The 24,876-nt window shown below is 38.1% G+C and overlaps 1 protein-coding gene across 2 annotated transcripts; it reads right to left on the reverse strand.

Annotated features, from left to right (window-relative positions):
• Positions 1-9,128: 9,128 nt before the first annotated feature.
• LOC117730245 (myosin heavy chain, fast skeletal muscle-like) lies at positions 9,129-19,976 on the reverse strand. 2 transcript variants are annotated; one of them, XM_034531790.1, is made up of 39 exons: positions 19,773-19,976; positions 19,313-19,456; positions 19,072-19,228; positions 18,796-18,823; positions 18,458-18,572; positions 18,241-18,333; positions 18,092-18,155; positions 17,906-18,004; positions 17,717-17,820; positions 17,466-17,604; positions 17,243-17,361; positions 16,995-17,144; positions 16,722-16,892; positions 16,331-16,637; positions 16,172-16,242; positions 16,001-16,088; positions 15,764-15,881; positions 15,564-15,687; positions 15,337-15,473; positions 14,980-15,235; positions 14,642-14,884; positions 14,377-14,553; positions 14,011-14,156; positions 13,813-13,903; positions 13,344-13,733; positions 13,138-13,264; positions 12,664-12,782; positions 12,369-12,565; positions 12,098-12,281; positions 11,845-12,010; positions 11,589-11,713; positions 11,112-11,420; positions 10,815-11,018; positions 10,609-10,734; positions 10,242-10,412; positions 10,049-10,153; positions 9,863-9,958; positions 9,601-9,732; positions 9,129-9,146 (listed from the first exon to the last, which is right to left on the reverse strand). In XM_034531790.1, the coding sequence occupies exons 1-39, from the start codon at positions 19,974-19,976 to the stop codon at positions 9,129-9,131; spliced, it is 5,814 nt and encodes a 1,937-aa protein (XP_034387681.1). The 2 variants fall into 2 exon arrangements, with proteins under 2 accessions (XP_034387681.1, XP_034387680.1); XM_034531789.1 differs by lacking the exon at positions 9,129-9,146 and adding an exon at positions 9,261-9,336.
• Between the last annotated feature and the right edge of the window lie 4,900 nt (positions 19,977-24,876).

Consider the following 24,876-nt stretch of genomic DNA (forward strand, 5'->3'; position numbering starts at 1 on the left):
CACGTGCAAACGCTCTAACTGACATCTTTCATCACTTTGGGTTTAGGCTCGGATCTACTGAAGGTCAGATCAGACAGCTTCTGCAAAATTATAATTTGTTGATGTACAAACGTCACACAGTGCATTTGTGCTTGAAGAAAACGTGCAGAACAGCTCTTAGTGTTTATTGCCTTATAGCTTATGCATTTTTTGGTGTTTCAGGGCTTGCTTGAGTGCAAATTATAGAATGTGTCGAGTGTGCATGCTACTTAAACCAAGACCAGCATGTTTACATTTTTTGCACACATGCTCAGCCATGTAAGCAACCACCAAAAAGTCAAGGAGGCAGCTGAAATACACTTGTAACGGGCCAATAAGTGATCATCCAGCAGGAACAAACGTCAATCGGAATTTGAGGTTTAATTCTGGTGGTGAAATTACAAAAGATCTAAAACTCACAGTGGTGGAAAGAAGTATTCAAGTTTTTATTACGTTGCTCTGGAGATACCATAAAAAGTAATGCAGTCAAGATTTTACTTCAGTAAAGAAGTACGAGCAACAAACGTTACTTGAAAATAGTTATTTGACAGCAGAATGGGTCCAATCAGTGTTATCTCCACATATCATGCATTGTATTATCAGGTTATTATTACTGATGTATTAAGCATCCATTTTAATGTTGTAGCTTGCCTAGATGGAGCTCATTTTCACTACTTTATATACTGTTGGGTAGTTTTATCTATCACAATTATTTTTAAAACTCAGCATAGGTTTTCTATGTAAAATGTTCAAATGAAAAGTAATTACAGCTGTAGTGGAGTAACAAGTACACTATGTCCCTCTACGATATAGGTGAGTTGGAAGTATTAAAGGTGCTCTGTGAAGTTTACAGTCAATGTTTCTAACCAAAACAAATTATGTGTATTCTTGAGGTCTAACAAATGTGTTGAATGCACTTCCTGCCTCATAAAACATTTTGATTAATCTTTTGAAAGTGTTGCAATCGCTTTGTTTACATACGTGTTTACTTGTTTGCAGTCTTCTTCCTCCTTGAATTTTCTGGCGTATTGCAACATTTCTTGGCGCGTCACTGCCAACTGTAGATCAGTGGAATAGCGTGAAACCATTGGCAGCACTGTGTATATCACGTACACAACCGCACCAAATGGACCCACTTACACAAACATAGCGCTACGAGTGGTCAAAAACTTCACAGAGTACCTTTTAAAGTAGCAAAATATGGAATTGCAACCCGAGCTAACCAATAAGAGCTCCTTGATTGGCTGAGCACAGCTTTGTGGAGATGGACCAGTTTACGTTTTTAGATCTTTCATTGTCACTGTCTGACACCATGTTGAACAGCTCTGAATATATTTGTATGACCTTTCAGCTGTAGGCTTTACAGCATTTGTGTGTTTGGAATGGTTCATTAGATGAGGCCCATCTCAATAGTTATCTGTTTATATGGATTTACAATTTCCAAACAACTGCTGGGTAAAGCTATCCAAGTCATTTACACAACTTAACATTGTGCACACCACACATCAAGCTAACTGCTACAGCAGGAAAATGTAAATAGATAGACAGAATCTGCAGAGCTCAGACGCAGATGCTTCCTAAAACGTCATGCTTTTGTTGGCTTTGTGAAATTTAAAATAAATGATCTCCGCCAGTTTTTCTCTTTCAATCCCGTCCTAGTAAATATGTTTGTGCATAAAGGAGCTCCCTGCACCTTCAGAATTTTTTAACATGATAGTAGATCCGGGCCTTGACCTCACATTCACTTCAGTGTCTTTCAATCCTTCTCTGACCTTTTGCCAAGATCTTCAGTACTTTAAATTATATCATACATGACATGACCCAGAATGATTTCCTTCTGCCATCTCAATTACACCCTGTCTCTTTCAGTATTATTGTTCCCCCTAAAAATATTTTCTCATAACACTTTGACAAATGAGACCACAGATGAGAAAAGCCAGTATGAGGAAAAATACTAGTGTTAGACCTTCAGCAAGATATTGTGATTTTAAAATCAAAGTAGTTTCATTCATATGAGAATTGTTAAAGTCAAGGTTTGTTAAAATGCTTCCAGAGATACACAATATGATCTTGAAGTGCTTCCAGTTGATACGAATTGTTAAAGGGTGTAAAATCAAAAAAAAAAAAAAAAATTATAAAATGTTAACAGTGTTTTTATTGACATAACTGTAGTAGTGAATCCTCCATACCACTGCATGGTTTAATGCAATAATGCTGTGATAATCTAATTTTAGCAGTAATTATCATTGCCATCAGTTTATAATCAAATTTAGATTTAATGTAATTTACATGCAGTGTTATCTTTGTAGTCTTATAGCACAAAACATGCGCAGATGTCAGTGTTTGACAGACAGGTTTTTATACATCATTTAGTTGATGGATAGGAAGCTCTCTGTCCATTTTTTTGGTATCTTGTATCGCCACTATTTGTCTAACTTGAATTTATGCACTTATGTATGCTTCTGTATGGGGAATGTAGCTTCTGAACAGCTTTCGATGTTATCAATATGTTATCAGTATGTGAGGTTTTTTGACCCTCTGTTGAGATTCCCTTGATGTCTTGTTGAAAGTGATGATTTGCTGTGGCGAATATTTAATATTTTATCATGCGTACCTTGTCACAGCATTGATATCTTATTCAACTTTATACTAAATTATGAAGCTGTAACATTCAGTAATTTATTCACAATGAAATGTCAGCCTAGTACTGTATTTATGGGGATATTACTGCTTAAGTTTGGCTCCAAAGTTCTTTTAGATTGTACAACACATTTAAGTTATGTGAGGATTAATATTCTTTTGGTTCAGGTGTAATATTTTTTTAAAATACACAAAAACATATATTATGACTGCAAGTGGAAATTATTGTCATTATCTCTTATTCTGTCAAATATTTTCTCAATTCATAAACTATTAGTTGTTTTGTCTCAATACTGTCAAAATGGACCAACAATCCAAAACCTCAAAATATTCCTTTTAAAGTGATATAAAGTGCAGAAAAGCATTACATCCTATCACTGCACAAGCTGGACCAAGCAAATGATTGTCATTTTGACTGTTGATTATCAAAAATAGTTGCAAATTAATGTAGTCTTGATCGCCTAGTCAGCTTATTGACGAATAATTCCAGCTACAACATATTTAATAAAGCTCTAGTTGTATGCCTTATTTTAAGTTCAAAAAGTGAGCAGGAAGGCAAACAAGGCTACATCATATCTAATGATAAAACACATTAAATGTGTTAATGATTGTGCTATATAAAAAGGAAATTAGGAATGTTTTTTCTCCATAAAATAAATAAAAAAAGATAGATTAATTTGTAAAGAAATCTTAAAATTACATTTAAAAAGGTTTAACTGATGGGCACAATATGTTTCTTAGTGCATATTGGACCACAATGGACTCTATTTGAGATTAGCACAACGCACACATCCTGCTGGTATGTACACATTTTTAAAGATGTATTCAAGTAAAGTCTTTGTAATGTCTTGTTTCTGAGGAGTTATGCATGATAAAATCCTGAAAACAGTTTCCCACAGTGATTCATCAGTCCCTGGTGTCTTCTTGTGTTTTTTATCATTTGAACTGGTTAAAGAGTTAATGGGGATATTTTTAAAAAGCTTTTTTGTCAAAATATTTGTAAAATGTTGTTTCTCTCTGTCTGCCTGGTGTTCCACCCTGCAGTGCCTTGTTGCACTCATTTTGGATAGTAGGAACCTTTGGCTCTTAGATGTCTTGACGTTCATCCTGCAGGGCCAAACGAAAGACACATGTGAATGGTTCAGCCCTAAATGGACTTCTTAGTCAGGGAAATTTAAAAAATGCTCTTCATGAACTTATGAAGCATTTTAAAGTACAGTTGTGAATGAGCACAACAGAAGTGTGTCAAGCAACTGGCCTCCCCTCCTGCCTTCTCGTGGACAGATGTTTGTCAAAGCAACGAGAACGAACCCTGCTGCCCTTCTATGTGTCGTTTATCTTTACACTGTGGTTCAGCCTTGAATCAAAGCACACACTGTCCATTTTCATAGATTTACTTTGTCCCATATGCACACTGTATATTCTATAATTGAAGCCTGTCAGAATAATGTAATTTTCCATTAGTACTGACTGAAACGAGTGAATGTTTATGTACAATAATAACTACTGTTGTGCTTCTCTGCTGTACCCGAGCATGGTGGGAACCAGGAGAAGCAGATTTAAGATCAACACTTTTTGGAGACCTCAGCAAAAACAACAGTATTAAGTATTATTATGGTCATATTGCATTACTCAAACAACACTGTTGTACACTGAAGGAAAGACATTTTATGAAACTCTTTATAGCCTACAATATATTACTGCTGTTGAGGTCAGTGTTGTAGTTTCGTTTTGAATTACCGGTATTAATTTGCATGATATTTAGAACAATAAAAAAATGTATGTACATAGTCTGATGGATATTTTACATTCCTGTCCACATTTAGCTCTCCATTACTGTGTGGAGAATTGAGGGCGCCCCCTGCGGATATTTGGGGTGATGTGGAGGCCTCAGTGCTCTTTACTGTGTGTAACTGAATGAAGCTGAAAGTTTGACTTCAGTGAAGCCTACAATAACTGTCAGTGTTTGCAATTTAGTTTTTTGCAGCAAGTAAGCACAGAGAAGTTATGAGCAACTTACTGCCTGATTAAACTTGTGTCATTTATTTGGGGAAAAACGATGGCTGGAGACGATTTATGCATTTAAAGGCTGTTATAACATACAAATAAGGCATTGGCATGTGTGGGGACCCCCTTTTATTAATTAACTTTGTTTATGAAATCAATTTAGCTTATTTCATTAATTTATGTATTATTTTATTTGTTTATTTATTGTGAAGAAATTCAAACATGAAGGAATTGAATGTGTTTGAAGCTTGCGTGGTCTCACTAAGCCATTTACAAGAAAATTGCAAAACATTCAAAAATAAATAAATATATATAATATATATATATATATACAAACTGTATGTTCATGTCCTTTTTATTTACTGACTATTGAATCAGAAGAATGTTAATGTTTTTTGCTGTAATTTAGTTTTTCCTTTTGCTGACGTTGTTTACTTGGAACAGTTTTCTCTCTTTGTGCCAGTCTCTAATGCCACCTCATTTTTGTACAGACAATGCAAAGCAGTCAGCAGAAGATGAAGGTTAAATTTGTAAAGATTTTGTCAGTCACATTACAAAAATGGATATTTAAATGTTTATATCTTTGGTCATTAAATGCTGTTGATATTTTTCACTTCAGCTCGGATTCCTTATTGTTCTTGACAAATCTATTTGCCATAGAAATATCATCATGTAAAAAATGTCCTAGTCATATGTAAAAAAAAAAAGAAAAAAGAAATGGAATAATTCCATTCCGTTATCCAAACCGCAGGGGTGCAGGAGCCGAGTCATTGGGTGAAGGCAGGGTTCACCCTGGACAGGTCGCCAGTTTATCGCAGAGCTCATATAGAGACAGACAACCGTTCACACACACACCTACGGGAAATTTAGAGTCTCCAATTCACCTGAGGAAGCCGGAGAACCCGGAGGTCAGAAAATATCAAAACAGTTATATTATATTATAGATTTAAATAAAAATAGTTTAAAGTTTGGTTTAGTAAAGTATATAAACTTTTAATCAAACTTTTATTTCAGACTCAAGGACCAGATAATACAAAACAATTAAATATAATGAAATACATACAAAAGCACAATTAAATACAGAGACCTACCAATGCTTTATAAAGAGACAGCGGTACCAATGTCTCCACCACTGGTAGCGTGTATAGTACTAAACTTTGGTATTTGGTTTGATAAAACCAAGATGATTTCATTTTCTGAGTCATTAACCCGGCAAATAAATGTATACATAAGATTTCTTAAAACAGTTTGGAAAGTATTAACTCCTGCAGCCACAAACATTTCACTGGCACTACACCATCTCGGTCTCTATAGTACACAATACAAATGTTTTATTAAAAAAACTGAAAGAAGCCATAAAAATCTCAGATTTTAATGTGTCGTAAAAGTAAAAAACTAAACAAAAGAAAATCATAAAAGAAGTCATTATATGTCATAAAAAAGATGATAGGTCATGATAGTATTACATAAAAAAGTATTTGAGAAAGTAATTGTATTGTATGACACAAGCATGTCAAAAAATATCTTATGAATAGTATATGTTAAAGAAGATCCAGGTATCCATTGATTGGTGTTACACCTGGATTGTGGTTACATTTGCTGCCATGGCTCTGTTTGACACCCACTGGTATCATTATTAGCAGTCATATTTCATTTACTATTACTAACAATCAAACATCACGTTTGTATCTTTCCATAAAAATATCTAAATCTAAATAAAATTGTAAAATAAAAGTAAAAGTTAATATGTCATAAAAGCCTCATAGCATACTCTGCTATAAAACATTTTATAATATTCTGTCATAATATGCCATGCCATAAAAAAGGACAACTTGTAGAAAGCTACTTGTCTGGCATCTACGAGTGTTGCAGGAATTTACTTATATAAAAACTAGTGCAGTTAGCTAAAGTAAATTATTTTGGTTGCTAACTCTGTGGTTTAATATGGGAGTGAGATTGAAAACAGATTTTAGTTTTATGTGTTCACTTGCAGTGACCTGTATCACTCTAATTTCCAGTGAGCAGCTCTCCCAGTATCTAATGCAGAGACAGCTGTCAAAGAATAAAACACGAGTATAAAGAGGCATGCCGAAGACCAGAAAAGAAACCCAAGAGTCGAGCAGGTTGTGTGGCGGTCATTTGCATTTGTTCATAATGTCAGTCAGTAAAAGTATCAAGCACTAAGCTGAGATCTTCAGAGGAAAGATGATAGGCTGCTGGCTTCTTCCACATACACAAAAAGCTCCAGATGGGAGTAGTGGGATGTTTTAGCTCCTCTGATTGATTAAATCAACAGTCCTGTCCATGCCAGTTGGTTTTGAAATGGTCTTGTTTAGATTAGTGATGCCTTCTATCCAGTAGGCATTGTGCCTCGTTATGTGGCTTAAAGAGAAATACACCGTCTGATTTAGCCATGATATCACACCATCAGTGTTTGGCAAAGCAGTTTGGCTCATTGTCATTTTAATGCATCATATGAAGTATAACCAGCTCAGAGGCTCGTCTCTCATAAGCTGAACATCAGAGACACTAAACAGATGAAGCTTTCAGGAGGGACGAAGTCTACTGCAGAACATGACTTTCTGTTGGGTAAAACAGTTTTTAATTACAATTTATCAATGCGAACTAGAATATGTTGTAATGTCAGTCGTTGTTTTTTTATTCAATAGCTTATGAATTTGTTTAAATGTGTCTGCATTATGTGTAAGAAAGTATTGTTATTTTCAAGATTGTAAAACAATATTCAGAAGGTAGTGAATTCCACTGCATTGTTCATATCGTCTTCAACACTTGAGGCAATTAAGAGCTTTGACATTCTTTTAGAAAGTATTTCTGAGAAAATATTTGAGAAACCTTCATATGAAATGGGCTAAGAAGTGTAACATGAATCAGACTTAAAGCAGATTCCTTTTTTTTGTGAAATGTTGATACTTCTGTAACATGGATACAGTTATTTGGGATGCATATTTTAAAGTTGTTAGTTATTCAGAGAAAAATGTAAAAGCTGTGTGTTGATATTCATGCATAGGAACTAAAAAAGCCCAAAATACAATATTTAACTATACAAATACTTGTCTGGGGTGTGTGCAGTAGAGTCCTCTGGCGTGTCTGGTGGCACAGATTAAGGACCAAACAGGTGCAAGAGTGTAAGATTAGTGGTGGGAAAGCAGCTGTCATCTATCACAATGTTAATGAGGAAGCACACAGTACTGGATGGTTGCTTTACTCCCAAAGGATGTGTGTGTAGTGGTGCAACAAGTAAAACACATTTCATCTTTACTGCCGTTTGACTCGGACTCTTTAAAATATTGCATCTAGTGACTCCTTATGGTATATTCAGATTGTGTTGTTAAAGTGTGTGTTTTCACTGCTTCGCAGGTAGATCTGCCCAGTGGTCCAGGTGAGGGACACGACACAGGTGTTGTATTAAATATGAAAGCCACGATATTTTTTCCAGTTTTAAGCCGTGTTCATCTATTAGTTTGATTTGTGCAAAGGGAATTTGTTTTGTGTAAGAGAACACTTTAAAGAAATAGTTGGCATTTATTTCACCGCACAGCAACGACAGGACTCCATGGAGTTATTGCGCCCAGCCAAGAAATACATTTAACTCAGTAAACACACAATGTGTCATTTTTACTTTGTTTTATTTACCAGTTAAACAAATGTGATATAATGTGTTAATCAGTGAGCTTAAGGGGTGCTGGAAGGTGGATTTAGTTACTATTAGACAGAGCCAGACTATCTGCTGCCAGTCTTTGTGCTAAGCTAAGCTAACAAGCTGCTAGCTGAAGCTTAATATTTAACAAACAATAGAGTGTTGCAGGCATGATGTACTTTTGTAGGCCAACCCTTGAAGTCATCAACGCACTGGTACTCTCGACAAGATTTTGATATTTTCAGAAATATCCATGGCAAACAAACTTTTATGATAATTACAAATTTGGTTAAGCAAGATAATCATCCCAAATAAACACCACTTTTTTGATTTTTGAAATGTGAACGCAATCGGAAGAAGTATAAAACTAACTTTAACTTTAAGCTATAAATAAACTACATCCCAGTCGCATGAGCCCAAATATACACAACAAGGCTGTTGAGGCGGATTGGTTGGCTTGTTGATGTTTTACAGTCTCATTGAGTGGTAACTTTCAGCATGGGAGTGACTAAGTTTATTTCCCGAAATGTAAAACCATTATATTATGGTCTCAATCTCTGCAGATATGATGATATTTAGGAAATCCCTATTTAAGTGCAATGACTTCTGCATCTGCATTCTTTGCTGCACAGCGTGTCGGTAACTCAGATGCTTATTTAGTTGTAGTTGTTGGTTCTGTCTCATGACTGAACTGAGTTTTAGACAGCGACAACACTATAATGACACTATATGTTTGTTTTACGATGGGCAGTAATGGGTTTTACTACTACAACATTTGCTCAAGTCCTCAAGTGAATCAAGAAACTCAATCTTCACTTTCTTTCTATAAACCAAGTAGTGTGTATCTTTGTGTTGCGCAAAAAAAAGTGTAAAGACAGCAGACTTTCAATATAATGTATTTAATATATATCTACAATATGAGAGCAATGTGAGAGCAGTCCAATGAAAAAGCATATTGTATGATCTTCATTTGTGTCTCTCAAAGAGGTTGCAGTTTATTCTTCCTCCTTTCCCTGAAATGGATAGAAAAAGGAGAGAAGAAATCATTAGTGGCATTATGCCTATGGGAGGAAAATATTGTCATGTGACATGTGTGTAGCTTTAACTTGCTCCATTTCAAATCCAAATTGAAATAGGAATCACACAGCAGCATACTCATGCATGTGAAATATGGAACGTTAGCTTATGAAACCAATCATGTTGCTTTTCTGTAAGATTATCAATAACCATTCTAACTGTTACAACAGCTCACTGCCTGAGTTTTATGTATCACTTACTTTTCCAATTTCCCGACTCTTTGCTCTCAGCTTGTTGACCTGAGACTCAGCGATGTCAGCTCTCTCCTGAGCTTCCTCCATCTCATGCTGCACCTTCCTGTACCTGGACAGGTGAGTGTTGGCCTGCTCCTCCTGTGAGGAAATTCAACGCTGGAGTCAACATCCATCATCATTACAGACATAAAAGGGTGTGTTGACTGTATTGCATTCAGCTTTGGTTGAGACAATACAGTGAAAAGGTTATAACACATTTCTCACTCACAGCCTCCTCCGACTGCCTCTTGTAGGCCTTCACTTTCAGCTGCAGCTTGTCCACCAGATCCTGAAGTCTGACAACATTCTTCTTGTCCTCTTCTGTCTGCACGAATTCATGATTGAAATGTATTAATTTGCATCTTTGTCTGACAACTCTACCAATCGTTACTGAAGGAAGAAAAAAACTGCCTACTTGATAGGTGAGCTCCTTCACTCTTCTCTCATATTTACGAACACCTTTGATAGCCTCGGCTCCTCGTCTCTGCTCGGCTTCAACTTCAGCTTCAAGCTCACGTACCTGAAATATGAACGACCTATGCTGTTAATTGGGGGGCAAGATTTTCATATAAAAAAATAGTTGAGATCAGAATTGCGTTCGTCTTTACCCTAGCTTCCAGTTTCTGGAGCTGCTTCTTGCCACCCTTCATGGCCAGATTCTCGGCTTCATCCAGACGGTGCTGCAGGTCTTTCACCGTCACCTCCAGGTTCTTCTTCATCCTCTCCAAATGAGAGCTGGTGTCCTGCTCCTTCTTCAGCTCTTCTGCCATCATGGCAGCCTGAAATGTTGTTGATTTTTATATTATCGGATATAAACATGTATATATATATATCATTACATTCTAATGTTTCAACTACTTGAGCACCAGACATTAAGAGGAAACAGCCTTAGTATTATGTAGTATTATTTTATGCATGGACATTATGCATTATACTTTGTATTCAATTGCATAGAAATAGGTATGGTTGACTCACATCAGTGATGGCCTTCTTGGCCTTCTCTTCAGCATTTCTTGCTTCCTGGACAGAATCCTCCACTTCACCCTGGATCTGGATGAGTTCAGCTTCCAACTTCTTCTTGGTGTTGATGAGGCTGGTATTCTATGATTATAGAAGGGCACATTAATTTTCATGTATTGAACTATTGAAGAACATTCTTGTTTGTCAACCTTCGAGTATACCTGAGAGTGCAGCAGTCCAACACGCTCACTGGCATCAACCAGCTCCTGTTCAGCCACTTTGCGGCTTCTGTCCGTCTGCTCCAGTGCAGCTCTCAGCTCCTCGATCTCAGCCAGCATCAGGGTGTTCCTGCGCTCCACCATGGCAACCTGCTCCCTCATCTCTTCCTGGCCTCTTATGGCGTCATCAAGATGAAGTTGGGCATCCTAAATTGTAAAACATTGAGAGATATGTCAGCAAACACTTTCGGCTTGTTTTCAAAGCAAGATACTAAGCCACAAATCCTTTTGTAGATGTACCTTAAACTGTCCCTGCACGTTTCTCAGCTGTTTCTGGGCTTCAGCTGCCTGGCGGTTGGCGTGGCTCAGCTGAACCTCCATCTCGTTGAGGTCTCCCTCCATCTTCTTCTTGATTCTCAGGGCATCATTCCTGCTCCTGACCTCGGCATCCAAAGTGCTCTGCATGGACTCCATCACTCTCTGGCTGTTCCTTTTGATCTGGTCGATCTCCTCGTCTTTCTCTGCAAGTTTTCTGTCAATTTCACTCTTGACTTGGGTAAGTTCAAGCTGAATGCGCATCATCTTGGATTCTTCATGCTCCAGGGTAGCCTGTGAACAAGTGTGCTTATTTTATCAACTATAGCGCATAACAGGTCCTTCATTCAAAATACAGAAATGGAGGCCGAGTCACAAAGAGGGAAAAATAGCACTGTGTCAAGTCCAACACCTTTTCAAGATGAGTCTGAGAGCCTCTGCTAAAACGTTGCTAATATTTACCTCTGCCTCCTCCAGAGCAGTCTGGATCTCTATCTTCTCACTTTCCACTGTCTTCTTTCCCTTCTCAAGCTCATGAATCGTTTTACCGGTGTCACCAAGTTGTTCACTCAAGTCTGCGATCTCCTCTGTTGGAGCAGATTTATAAGGTATACATTTTAGAATATTGAAGCAGTATAAAGAATAAAGTAACAAAGGTACTTCAGATAAATTCATTTGCTGTGCATTTCTGTTGGGAGGAACAGAATAATTGTCTTACGTTGCAGGTTCTTGTTCTCTCTCTTCAAGGTCTCCAGGTGGTCCAAAGCTTCTTCATATGAGTTTTTCAGCTTGAACATCTCAGTGCTGAGAGAACGAGATTCTTTTAAAGCTCCTTCAAGCTCTGCCTGGCTTTCCTCGTACTTCTGCTTCCACTCTGCAAGAACCTGAAACATAAAAAGACCCATGTGTTTCAGTAGTTGACAAGTCTAGGGTCTTCATTCAAACAAACAAGGCATGAATTGAAATCTAACCTTGTCAAAGTTCCTTTGCTTCTTGTCGAGGTTAGCAGCCAGAGCATTAGCTCTCTCCACGTCAATCATCATGTCCTCCACTTCGCCCTGCAGTCTCTGTTTTGTCTTTTCCAGAGAGGCACATTTTGCATTCACAGCCTCGATGGATTCTTCTGCATCCTGAAGACGCTGGGCAAGCTTTTTCCTGTTAAACCAGACAGTGAACAGGTTCCGTGATGATTTACCCAATCAGTGCATGTGGAAACAGGGTGCTTTCCGGACCGGTCATTACTTAGCCTCCTCCAGCTCCTCAGTGCGCTGAATGGCATCGGTCTCGTATTTGGCTCTCCACTGAGCCACCTCGCTGTTGGCCTTTGACATTGCCCGCTGCAGCTCAGATTTGGCCTCCTGCTCCTCCTCATACTGCTCTCTGAGCAGGTCGCAGTCATGACGAGCTGACTGAACAGCGTGAGCCAGGGCGTTCTTGGCCTAAGAAACAAAGGAGTACCTCATTAATATTTGATACCAAATAATTGTCTGGTGGCCTTTTTCTCTGTAATAATTCTGCTGATTCCATAGACTGTTACCTTAACTTCCTCCTCTACGTGCCTCTTCAGCTCCTCAATCTGCTGAGTGTAAGCCTGCTTGGCTCTCGTCAGCTGAGAAACAAGAGATTCTTTCTCCTCCAGCTGACGCGTACATTCACCTAATCAAAGATATTAATGAACTTAATGGACATCGGAACGAAATGACAACAGCTCACGTAATAATGTATAATGTATATCATTAACATTATCGTGTAAGTAAGGTTTTTCTCTTGAGCTATCATATAGAAGAGAGATACATTTTGAAAGTTTAAAGGTTGTGACATTTGCTGATATGTGCAACGTGCAACAAATAATATATTTAGGTAAAAGGGAGTAAAGGTGGAATAGGGTTTTTAAAAGTAGGGGAGAAGCTATAGGAGGTAAGGTTTTAGATATCTTCAAGATAACACTTTAAAATGAAATGTATACAACAGCAGCCTGGTTTTTGAACACCCCAAAATATCATAATTATACCATTTTCAGTTTGAAGTCTTGCTTTCTGTGCACTCAGGTCGTTCAGATGACGAACATTTTCATCATTCTTGGATTTGAGCTCACTCAGCTGATCTTCTAATGTCCTGCACATTTTTTCAAGGTTTCCCTGGTAAAATAAAACATATATAGTTATAAAACTATTACCATTATCTTTTGCTCTCTGTAAGAAAGGTTAGCTTTCTCACCTTTGATTTGGCGATAAACTCCATATTGCTGCTGAGGTCATCAACCTCCATCTTGAATTCACTTTTCTCTTTCTCCAGCTTCTGCTTGACTCTCTGGAGGTTATCAATCTGTTCTCCCAGCTCTGCCACACTGTCAGCCTGCTTCTTGCGGAGAGCTGCAGCGGTGGCCTCGTGCTGCAGCGTGGACTCTTCCAGATCACGACGCAGCTTCTGAAACTCGGCCTCACGCTTCTTGTTCATCTCGATCTGAACAGACGTTGCTCCACCAGCTTCTTCCAGCCGCTCGCTGATCTCCTCAAGCTCCCTGGAAAGATCAGACCTCTGCTTCTCCACCTTGGCCCGAGCAGCCCGCTCAGCCTCAATCTCCTCCTCCAGCTCCTCAATACGAGCCTGAAACACAAAGGGTTTAAGTGAAAACCTTAAATATTTGAATGTTCCCTTTACCTTCGAATAGTACTAAACATTTTACCTGGAGTTCCTTTATCTTTTTCTGTAGTTGAATTCCAAGAGTCTGCTCATCCTCAATCCTACCTAGGATCTGGCTCATCTCAAAGTCCTTCCTGCAGAGGACAGAATAAATCGTTGCATTTAAGTTACATGTAAGTAGTGCCACCAATGTAATCATTTATTGCAAGTAGGTAGAAGGATGGCGTTTGTTTATTCTTACTTCTTTATTTTCTCGTCAGACTGCTGCTTGTCATTCTCTAGATCCATTATGGATTCCTGGGCCAGTTTAAGATCTCCTTCAAGCTTCCTTTTTGATCGCTCGAGATCCATACGGAGTTTCTTTTCTTGCTCCAGAGAACCTTCAAGCTGTCCACGAAATAAATGTTTTATATAATTTAAGTTATAATTGTTAAAATCAGAAAGTGTTGAATGTGACCAATAAAACCACATAACAGTCCTATTGTCCGTGCTGTTAAACCGAGGGTGTCACCAAATTAACCATGATTGAGATCAAAATGTCAATGAGAGATTCTTTCTATTTAATAAGCAACTTAAACTTTTGTTTTTAAATTCAGATATTACTCACATCGTCCACTTGCTGCTCCAGCTTGGTTTTGGCCTTCGTCAGACTGTTGACTTTGTCTTCCTCGGCCTGCAGGTCATCAAGGGTCTGCTGATGGGACTCTTGAAGGGCTTTCTTCTCTTTGGTCAACTTTACAATGGTCTCATCTTGAGATGTCATTTCTTCAACCAGGTTTTTAACCTGTATTCAAAATATTGTCAAAACAATTTTCAAAGGTTTAAGCATTTCACAAGAGCCACCTTTAGGGCCTTATGGAAGATGTACCAACCTTGTTCTCAGTGGCATGCTTCTCCTTTTCTACTTTGGCCAGGGTGAGCTCCAAGTCATCAATGTCTTTCTTCAACTCAGAGCACTCGTCCTCCAGCTTCCTCTTCTTTGCAGTCAGCTCAGCATTCATTTCCTCCTCATCCTCCAGTCTCTCAGACGTCTCTTTGAGTTTGGCCTCAAGGTGGATTTTTGATTTAATGAGCCCCTCACACCTTTCCTCTGCATCACTGAGGTTTTCACCTTCCTTAAAGCAAAATGCAGGTTCACGTTGTTACCAAATCAGACATTTGATGGAGGATATCTAGTATAAATGCACGTCAGAGTGGTAATCTAACTTACAGATTGCACTTGCATCGACAAGTCATTCTTCTCCTGCAGCAGAGAAACCATCTTCTCCTCCAGTTCTTTCTTCTTAGCCAGAGCCTTTGCTAGATCCTCTTTCATCTTTTCAAAGTTCTCTTTCATTTGGGCCATTTCTTTCTCAGTCTCTGCACTCTTCAGCAGAGGCTTGATCTTGAAGTACAGCTTCATCCATGGCCACGTTTTGACATTCATAAATGAGCGTATGTTGTACTGGACGGAGTAAATGGCCTCCCTGACAACAAGAAAGAAAGAAATTATTAGAAAATGTGTAAAAGTAGCAGACTTTTAGAACACACTTTACACTTTTAGACAACATCATAACAGACACATTACCTCCTCTCCATCATCTTGACAAACTCTCTCCTCATGAGGTAACCTCTACTGAGAGCTTGAGTCATTGTGACCAGCTCAGCCAGTTTCTCATCTCTCATCTCCTCCAGAGTTCCAAGCAGACCGGCTTTGAAGAACACCTGAGAGTCAATGATTCTAATTATCTTTAAGTCATTTATTATTTATGATAGTTAATCGTATCCCTCTTTGTAAAAAGTCAGATCCTTTACCTTGGTGTGCCCAAACTTGTACTGAGTCTGGTCCACATCGATAGATCCTAGCAGTTTCTCTGAGGCTTTCTTGTTGTCAATGAACTGTCCCTCAGGGATGACACTAGCATTCAATACTTTGTATCTGAAAGTAAATATATTTTACAGTTAGACAGATAATGATAATTCTTCAATGACTGTCAATGTCATATTTATGCTACCTCTGCTTGAAGTCACCATAGAGGATTCTGCTGGGGAAACCTTTCCTGCAGATCCTGATACCTTCCAGCACACCGTTACACCTCAGCTGGTGGATGACCAGGAAGTTCTCCATGAGACCTAACAGTACAAGAAATTGTCAAATCCCATGAGACATTTTCTTTGACTTGCCTTTTGTTTCCAATTTTTATGTATTAATTAATTAATTAATTAACAACATTGACACAAAGAGCACATACCTGGTGTCTTTGATTCATTGGGAATCAGGCAGCGCACAAAATGAGGATGTGTGCATCTCAAATTTGTCATCAGCTTGCCCAAATTCTCCTGAAAAATGTAAAGGATATTTCAAGGGCAAAAGGCTCTAAATTAGTTTAATAAAGTACGTAAGTCCTTCTTTTATATCTTACCCTGAACAATGCAGACACAGTCTGGAAAGAACCACCCTTCTTCTTGCCAGCTTTCTTTGAGCTACTGTCAGCTGTCAGTGGAATGACATTAATACATTTAACATGAATGAATGTGCATTATGTTATATTTCATAATGTAAAGACAGGTAAAGCATGTACCTTCGGATCCAGCATGTGCTATATAGAGGTGAGCCAACAGTTTGACTGAAGACTTCTGGTAGAGCTGAACCACTGAGTCGTTCAGGGGGTCTTTGTTCTTATCCAGCCAGCCTGTGATGTTGTAGTCAACAGTGCCGGCATAGTGCACCAGAGAGAAATGGGCCTCAGCTTTGCCTTTGGCAGGTTTGGGCTTCTCAAAAGCTTTGGTTTTACCAAGATGCTGGTCATACAGTTTGTTCTTGAAAGTGACATCTGTTGCCTTGGGGAACATACACTCCTCTTCAAGGATGGAGAAGATGCCCATTGGCTGTAATATTGAAATGATTATTTAAAACAAAAGATTTCAAGTCATCGGATTGTTTTCTGTGATTGTATTCAGCGTGTCTCTCACCTTCTCAATCAGCTCAATGCAGGCAGCCAAGTCCATACCAAAGTCAATGAACTCCCATTCAATTCCCTCTTTCTTGTACTCTTCTTGTTCCAGGACAAACATGTGGTGGTTGAAAAACTGTTGCAGTTTTTCATTGGTGAAGTTGATGCACAGCTGCTCCAAGCTGTTGTACTGCAAACAATTTAAATATCAAAGGTAAAAAAAGACCTTAAGTAACAGCTTTAAATGAAGATGCATACAATGATGTACCATCAATCAGCCAAACATACTTACATCAAAAATTTCAAACCCAGCAATATCCAGGACACCGATGAAGAACTGTCTTGGTTGTCTGGTATCCAGCATCTCATTAATTCTGACGACCATCCACAAGAACATTTTCTCATAGACAGACTTGCAGAGAGCCATCACAGAATTGTTGACCTGAATGACAACAATGATAAAAAATCATTAATCAAAGTTTTCAGGGGTCAAACTGACTATAGCTTTAAGATTCACAGGACTGTATGTGTTTGTTTTACCTGAGGCACAGTCTGCCCCTTAGTCACAAACTCATTTCCGACTTTCACCCTTGGGTAGCACAGTGCCTTCAGTACATCAGCCGAGTTCAAGCCCATGAGGTAGGCGATTTTGTCAGCAACTGCAAAGATGCAAAAACTGAGTGGTAAGAGGTAATTTTATAGAGGTAATAAAATATTTAAATTGATAATTTTTTACTAAATATATAATTTATTTGCAACATACCCTCATTGCCATCGGGCTCAGCCTGCTCTTCACGCTGCTTCTGCTTGAACTTCATTGCTCCGTGATGCATCACAGCTCCAGTCAGCTTGTAAATGCCGGCCTTCTCATCAGCACTGAAGCCCAGGATGTCGATGGCAGTCTGTGAGCATTCAAAGAAAAGTAATAAATTCTGCTCGATATTGCTGCTCTATAAACAAAACATTTCTAAATTCATGAATTTCTTAAGGGTGTAAACTTGATAATTTTCTCACATCAGTAGCAATGAACTCCTCAACATCGTCAATACTCTTGACAGTGATTTCACCTTGACTGATCATGGGATAGTCGAATGGATTGGTGGTGATGAGGAGAGCCTCTGAAAAAAAGCCCTTGTGGTTAATTCTTGTCAGCACATGTAGACTGTACAGCAGGTAATGAATGGTCTTTGAAAAAGGTCTCACCTATCAGCTCAGGTTTGTGGCCTGTCATGAGCTGGTAGAAGATGTGGTAGCTCCTCTCAGCAGACAGCTGGAACGTCACTCGAGACTTCTCCAGCAGATCTGTCAATCACAGTTGGACACCAGTCAGTTTTCTTCAATGAGCTCAACAAAAACAAACTGTATCTGCTTTATCATTTCTATACTTACATGTTTCAATGTCTGCTGAGGCCAGCTTCCCAGTTGTTCCAAAATGGATTCTGATGAATTTACCCTATTCAAAAAAGGTCTGTAGATTAGAATGATAATTTATTGCATTCTGAGATTGTTTGAAAATAATCAGGTAGACAGACACTTACAAAGCGGGATGAGTTGTCATTCCTCACAGTTTTGGCATTACCATATGCTTCCAGCAGGGGATTGGCTGCAATGATTTGATCCTCCAGCGACCCCTTCATTCAGAAAACAATTAATGGAAAAATTCATGCTTCATACCTGATAGTTCTTGATCACATTCTATGTCTACGTAGGTCAGCTTTTTTGACACCTTTTCCTAAAACAGATTTGTTAATGTACCTTTATTTTTCCAGAAGTCTGCTGCTCTGCCTTCTTTCCTCCAGCTACTGCGATTGTCGCAAAGTACTGGATGACTCTTTTGGTGTTGACAGTCTTTCCTGCACCTGATTCTCCACTTAGAGCAAACAAATAAGATCAATTAGCAGCAGTCACATCTCCTTGAAGGTGTACTGAAAAAACCTTGAAAAAAACTTGTGACGTAAAGCATACTGTCAATGTTACTGTATGTTTATGTCAAATAATATATTGTTTGCTGAGACTTTTCTTTGACATTGAGTGACATTGATTTCAGGATTACTTTCTGTTAGACAAATAATTTATAAAAATGGCAAACTTACGTGATAAGGATGGACTGGTTATCCCGATCTGTAAAACAAAAAATAAGTTAAATACTTTCAGATTACTTCCATACTTGTGTTTTATGTAATCTGACATTTTTTTTAGAAATGTACACCAATGATGTGAAGTTATAATAACCTATGATTCCAAGGCTTTGGCAAATAAAAAATGAGATGCAGCTTCATAGATATGTTTTTAAAGTTCAAATCATTTGATATATACTGTGATGATTTTCCAATTTAAACATGCAAAGTTTCGTCACATTTCTCACACACCAGTGAGCATGAACTGATAGGCGTTATCAGAGATGGAGAAGATGTGGGGTGGAGCCTCAATCCTCTTTTTGCCTCTGTATCCTGATACAACCACTGTGTCATACACTGGGAGCATCTTGTAGGGGTTCACAGTCACGCAGAACAGCCCTGAGTAGGTCTGTGAAGACAGAGAGGATTTTTACTGATGTCTTTCTTTAGTCATCGTTTCATCTACTGATGTGATGATTAGATGAAAGCTTACGTAGATCATCCATGCTGCATATCGCTCTTTGAGGTTATACAGCACAGACGGCTCACTGAGGTGGGTCATCATGGCCATGTCCTCAATCTTGTCGTACTTTGGAGGGTTCATGGGGAAGATCTCAGTGTCTTTTACAGTGAGAGTCTGTTACAAGGACAAAAACACCACAGGACTTCAGTTTTTACAGTGTTGAGCGAGCTGGTCAGTATTCATTATTATTTGTATTACAGTCAGAAGAATTATAGAACCACTACAAAATATCAGTTTAAAATATGTTCACCTTTCTCTTTTGGGTTTATTACAGAGTGCTTAACATATCTTTTCATCTCACAAGACATGCCCCTTATGCACTGGTATGTCAATGAATAACACATTAAAGCACAGTCGGTCACCCTTGACAGTTTACTTTGAAATTAAAACTGTTTAACTCTTTGTGTTATTCTATTGTCATCACGCTAACCTTTCCACCCAGAGTCTCCACGGTGGCTTTGCCCCCATCTCTCTTAGTGAGTTTCCCCTTGAGGTACATCTCCGCGGGCTCGGTCACAAAGTATGCAGTTTTAGCATCAAAGGGACAGTTTTGAGCTTCGATTCTCTCCCTTTCAGATTTCCGGAGATAAAGGGCCGCCGGGCCGAAACACTGCATTTCAGCGTCCGTACTCATGGTGACTCCTCACTGCAAGTACGTAAAAACAGGACAGCAGTCATTTATTTCAGTCATCACTTATTCTTCTCATGTTGGTACATCACTAATGAACACAGTTGTTAACTTTTAGGAATGTTATACTGAAGTGATGAACAGAGGAAAATTGACAATTATCTAACTTTACTAATTTATGTTTAATGCTCAATGAAAAAGTTAAGCCCAAAAGTGGTTTACAGTGTGTGACAACACAGTAACATTGCTGTTACATTTTCCGTTCACCTATTAGATTATTTTGTTGTTAGCATGACTTGTTACATGCACCAGACACTTTGGTATAAGGTAACAGTGACACTTTCTTTCTTTTATCTAATAATGCAGACATCACATGCTAAAAGATAATCTGTTAATTAATTTGCTACCAATTCCATACAAGGTTTAAATGTAATTAACATACAACAAAGTCTGACTCATCACATGTATACTGATAACATTGTTCCTTCAAACAGTAAAATAAATAAATCACCTTCTTCCCTCCTCTTCAGATGAAAATATATTGATGGACTAATGGAGGTTCTGAAGAAAGACACAAATAATTGTAATTAATAACAGTAATTAAATATTTTCAAATTAAAAATGAGCTTACTGTCCACTGAAGTCCTGGCACAAACAAGACAGTTCTGTATTCACTGTGTAGTGTTCATGCCCTGCATTGTTCTTTAAGCTGCTGGTTTTCTTCCTGCTAATAAAAGACTGTCGCACACTCACCTTGGGCGTCTGTCAGTCCTTGGGTGCGCCCAGCCTCCCTTCTTATATAGAGAGATCAGTGTTCACTCGGCAGAAAGGACCTGCTCTATTTGGTCATGTACTGTTATGCTTTCATGTTTGAGTATTTTCAGCATCTAATCTGACCTCTGGCTTCTTTTGTCACTGAACAACCCTGATAGTTTATCACAGATTAATCGCTCACTTTCACTTTCAGAGTCCCTGGTATAAAGAGGCAAGAGATAATAATTCAAATGATAAAGATGTACACAGACTATTCTTTGAAATGATTATAGTTAATCAGTGCATATGCTATAAACAGCGTATTATTGGTGTCCTTACCAGAGGAACCCAACTTTATCAACTCAAACATAAATGAACAGGATGTTGATGTGATGCTCTTTCATTGCCATGAATATTAATCAGAAAAATTTGTTTCAATTGCAAACCACAATGTCCTTCTGGGCTACTGCATATGTTGAGATGTCTCATAGTAAACTATTTAAGAGCATGGTGCCACACAATAGTCACAGTTTAACAACATAATGAATTTAAAGGTGTATAAATAGATCAAGACACATAAAATGCAGCATTTATTTGAACACTGTGTAAATATTGTTCTGGCAGCCGTATGTGTTACTGAAGTTCAGACATTGTTTTGGTCTTTACAATAATCTCCTTAATGCACCTTGGCACTGCAGAGGATCCGACTTTAGCCGTGGAGAAGCTCTCATATGTCACTGGTATTTTGTTGCAGAAGCCTTGCAAGTCTTTCCTGTGACAAAGGGGCAGAATTGGGCCTAACAGTTGCTAATCTAAGAACCTGTGAAAATGATGATACCTCGTGATAGCAGAAACACTTGCTGACGTCTGCGTTTGATGAAATCCCAAACTTAATTGGATTTGTTCTTTAGGGATGAAGGACAATGGGAAGAAGAACAATACTTATATTTATAGCGCTTTCATTTCCTCTGTTGCTTAATTTATGCATCTAGGAGATATCTGGTAAAACATGACATATGTTTCCAGTGAAAATAACAAACACATGGTGATGGTATTTGCTTTGAATTCCCTTGATTCAAAAGTCCATGACAAACCCCATTTTGCACTGTTATGTCAGTGTCACTACATCTTATCAAAACTGCAAAAGAACATTTTACTAGATTACAATATTTTCACCAAAGTGTTGAATTATCTTGTTATGACAACCAATGGTGGAAATCTTTTGTAGCGTGGTCAATGTTTGAGTTAATGTGACAAGATTACAAATGCCACCTGACTGCATTACACTCTCCGAGTATGACAAGTAATCAAGGAAAAATATAGTATGCGTTAGATTGTTACAAATGTTGGTATTTTGCATTTGTAAGCAGTACATAAATATTAATTAGATGGTTGATAACATACACGTTGAATGTATTTTCTTTTTCTTGGGTGAACATAACTAATTTCACTAGATATTATTTAAACTAACAAAGGTGATCCCAAAGAATGTTTTCAATTACTGAGGAATATTTTAGGCTCTGCAGCTGTATATTGGCCTGATTATAGTGCATAAATAAGGAACAGACAGTCGATGATTGCAGGAGTCCACGTTCTATTTTTGTCCTTATTACTTTCCAGCAAGTCTGCAGTGTGAGTCATTGTAATTTGTATGAAAATGTGCAACACAAATGACCTTGAACTTGAATTACTACTGTGTGAAGGAAGCTGGTGTGGAGCCTGACTTTTTGTTTGAATTTGGGTCATAGGAAGGATAGAGATCATTAAAAAACTACAATCTCTTTCATTATTCTCACAAGTGTGTTTTGGTGTCAACATAGTAATTGTCAATAAATCTAATCCTACTTTTCATGGTGACTCCAGACCAATTATTTGTTTAAAGAGGTAGTAATGGACAATTGTAAATTAACTGGATATACTATCTTAAGTAAGAGGGGGAAACTTCTTGTTGCTATGTTTACATTCCTACGGCCGCTGATATTTGTATACTTGACTTCTAGGGCACTGTCTGGAGGGGAAAGAGTGTCAGGTTTCCGTTAACCCTCTACTGACAGTGCTCTAACACAGTCTGAGGCTTCATTTTCACTATTTTGGACCCATAATTGGCCCTAAAATCTCAAGCTTGTGAACTACAGAATGAAAAATATTTAGTGGTCTGCCGGCTCAGATGTCTGACTTTCCTGTTGGTTTATGAGGGTGGGAAAATCCCAGAGGCCAGACAGATGATAGACAGGTTTGTCCTAAATGGGGTCGTCTAGCATGGGTCAAAGGGCCTCAGCTTTCTAGGGACTGTCTCTGAAATATTATATTATGAACATAATAACACTATCTCTGCCACATTACACATATACATATTATATTATTTCAAGTAGCTCATAGATTTTGACCAAATGTATTCATTTTCACTTTGACTTTTAACAGTAATCTGTGAATTGTTTCTCAACTGATATGATTCAAATTACAACATCAACATCTGATTCATTCATGTTACAGGTTGTTTGATTAGTTTGAAATGGCCACCATTAATCATTGTGTATTTCAACTCTTTCTATCATTGTCATATCTCTATATTTAGATTGTGTGAATTAATGGTGTATGTGTACTTGTGTTTGCAAATTTGCCACTTGAGAGACAAATAAAGTATTTAAATTTAAACTGATTTGAATTGACTTTATTGTCTATTATTGATAATGCCAGAGCAGTTCGGAGTTTAAATCTGACCTGCGGCCTTTTGATGCGTGTCGCCCCCTCTCTCTCCCCCTTTTTATCTTAAGCTGTATATCTAATAAAGGTAATTAAATCCCCCCAATAATAATAATAATAATAATAATAGAAAATAAAGCTGAAGAACTGAAAATTAATTGAAAAGGAAAAAAAACATGATAATTTAAACATAATTTTAATCAAATACTAGAGATTATTTGTATCATTAAATACTCAATGAAGCATGAAGGTTGCTTATTTCAATTAACAACCATATTAATAATCTAGTACCACAAACGATAATCACATTTGAGTCACCTGAGTATATCACTCTTTTACTTTAATTTCTACATGTAACATTAGTTTGTTCACATAAACAATAAAACATGTAAACTATGCTGAAAAACAAAATCAAGGCTTCTGATTTTAACAAACCACTATTTTTCTCTTACTTACATCAATCTGATACATTTGAACAAATTCCATTTTTGCATCTAATATTTCTTTGTCACTTTTACCTGTTATATTTTCGAGTATCAGATCGAGTATCAGATTACACGTCTGCATTCCTGACAGTATAACCAGGGTGTGTGCGTGTGTGTGTGTGTGTGCGTGTGTGTGTGTGTGTGTGTGTGTGTGTGTGTGTGTGTGTGTGTGTGTGTGTGTGTATGTGCGTGCGTGTGTGCGTGCGTGCGTGTGTGTGTGTTACTCAATGACCCTCTCTTCTCCTCTTTATGCTGCTGGAAGTCAAAGGTTTAAGATTGGCTGTTGACAACTCAACTGTTAGTATCAGACATGAGAAACGACCACCTATCCTGGTGGCTCTTGTGTCTCGGCTGGTGGCTTAGAAGTCCTCCATGTTGTGCATCATAAGTCTCCTGTTTTATTTGTCAGTAAACTTACAGCTCTATTTTCCAATGTGAAATCCTCAGTGAACAGGTGATTAGACTTGTGTCTCCGGGTTTTTTGAGACTGGCCCTTATGTTGTCTCAAGGGCGCGGATGTATTTATAAATCCTTTCTTTAAATGGTCTTGTTGTACAGTGTGTCCTGACAGATGAACAGAAGACAAGGCCAGGCCTTTAGCTTGACCTTCCCTTAAGGCAAGTGTTTGTTCCCCATACGCGGCAAGAATGGGATCATGTTATATGATGTGTAGTAGTTTGCATTCTTTCCCTGTTGAAAGACAACACCGAATTGGCAAAGATGGGGAGAGTGCATTAGGAGCTCAATACTGAGCACTTCACACCCCACAAAAGAGGCCTATATATTCAATAAAAATGTGAAACCTGATCTCTTATGCGCCCGGGTGTGCTTATTAGGAAGAAATACAAATATAGCTGTCTCCTCGGCAATGCTCTCAGAGCTCAGCCATTTGTCCCTGCCTCAAATCTTATTGTGGAACAACCTTTGATATAAAACACTCACTTCCTCTGTGGTCTTAATCCTAG

Source organism: Cyclopterus lumpus, chromosome 5 (assembly GCF_009769545.1).
Source record: "Cyclopterus lumpus isolate fCycLum1 chromosome 5, fCycLum1.pri, whole genome shotgun sequence".
Classification (NCBI taxonomy): Eukaryota; Metazoa; Chordata; class Actinopteri; order Perciformes; family Cyclopteridae; genus Cyclopterus; species Cyclopterus lumpus.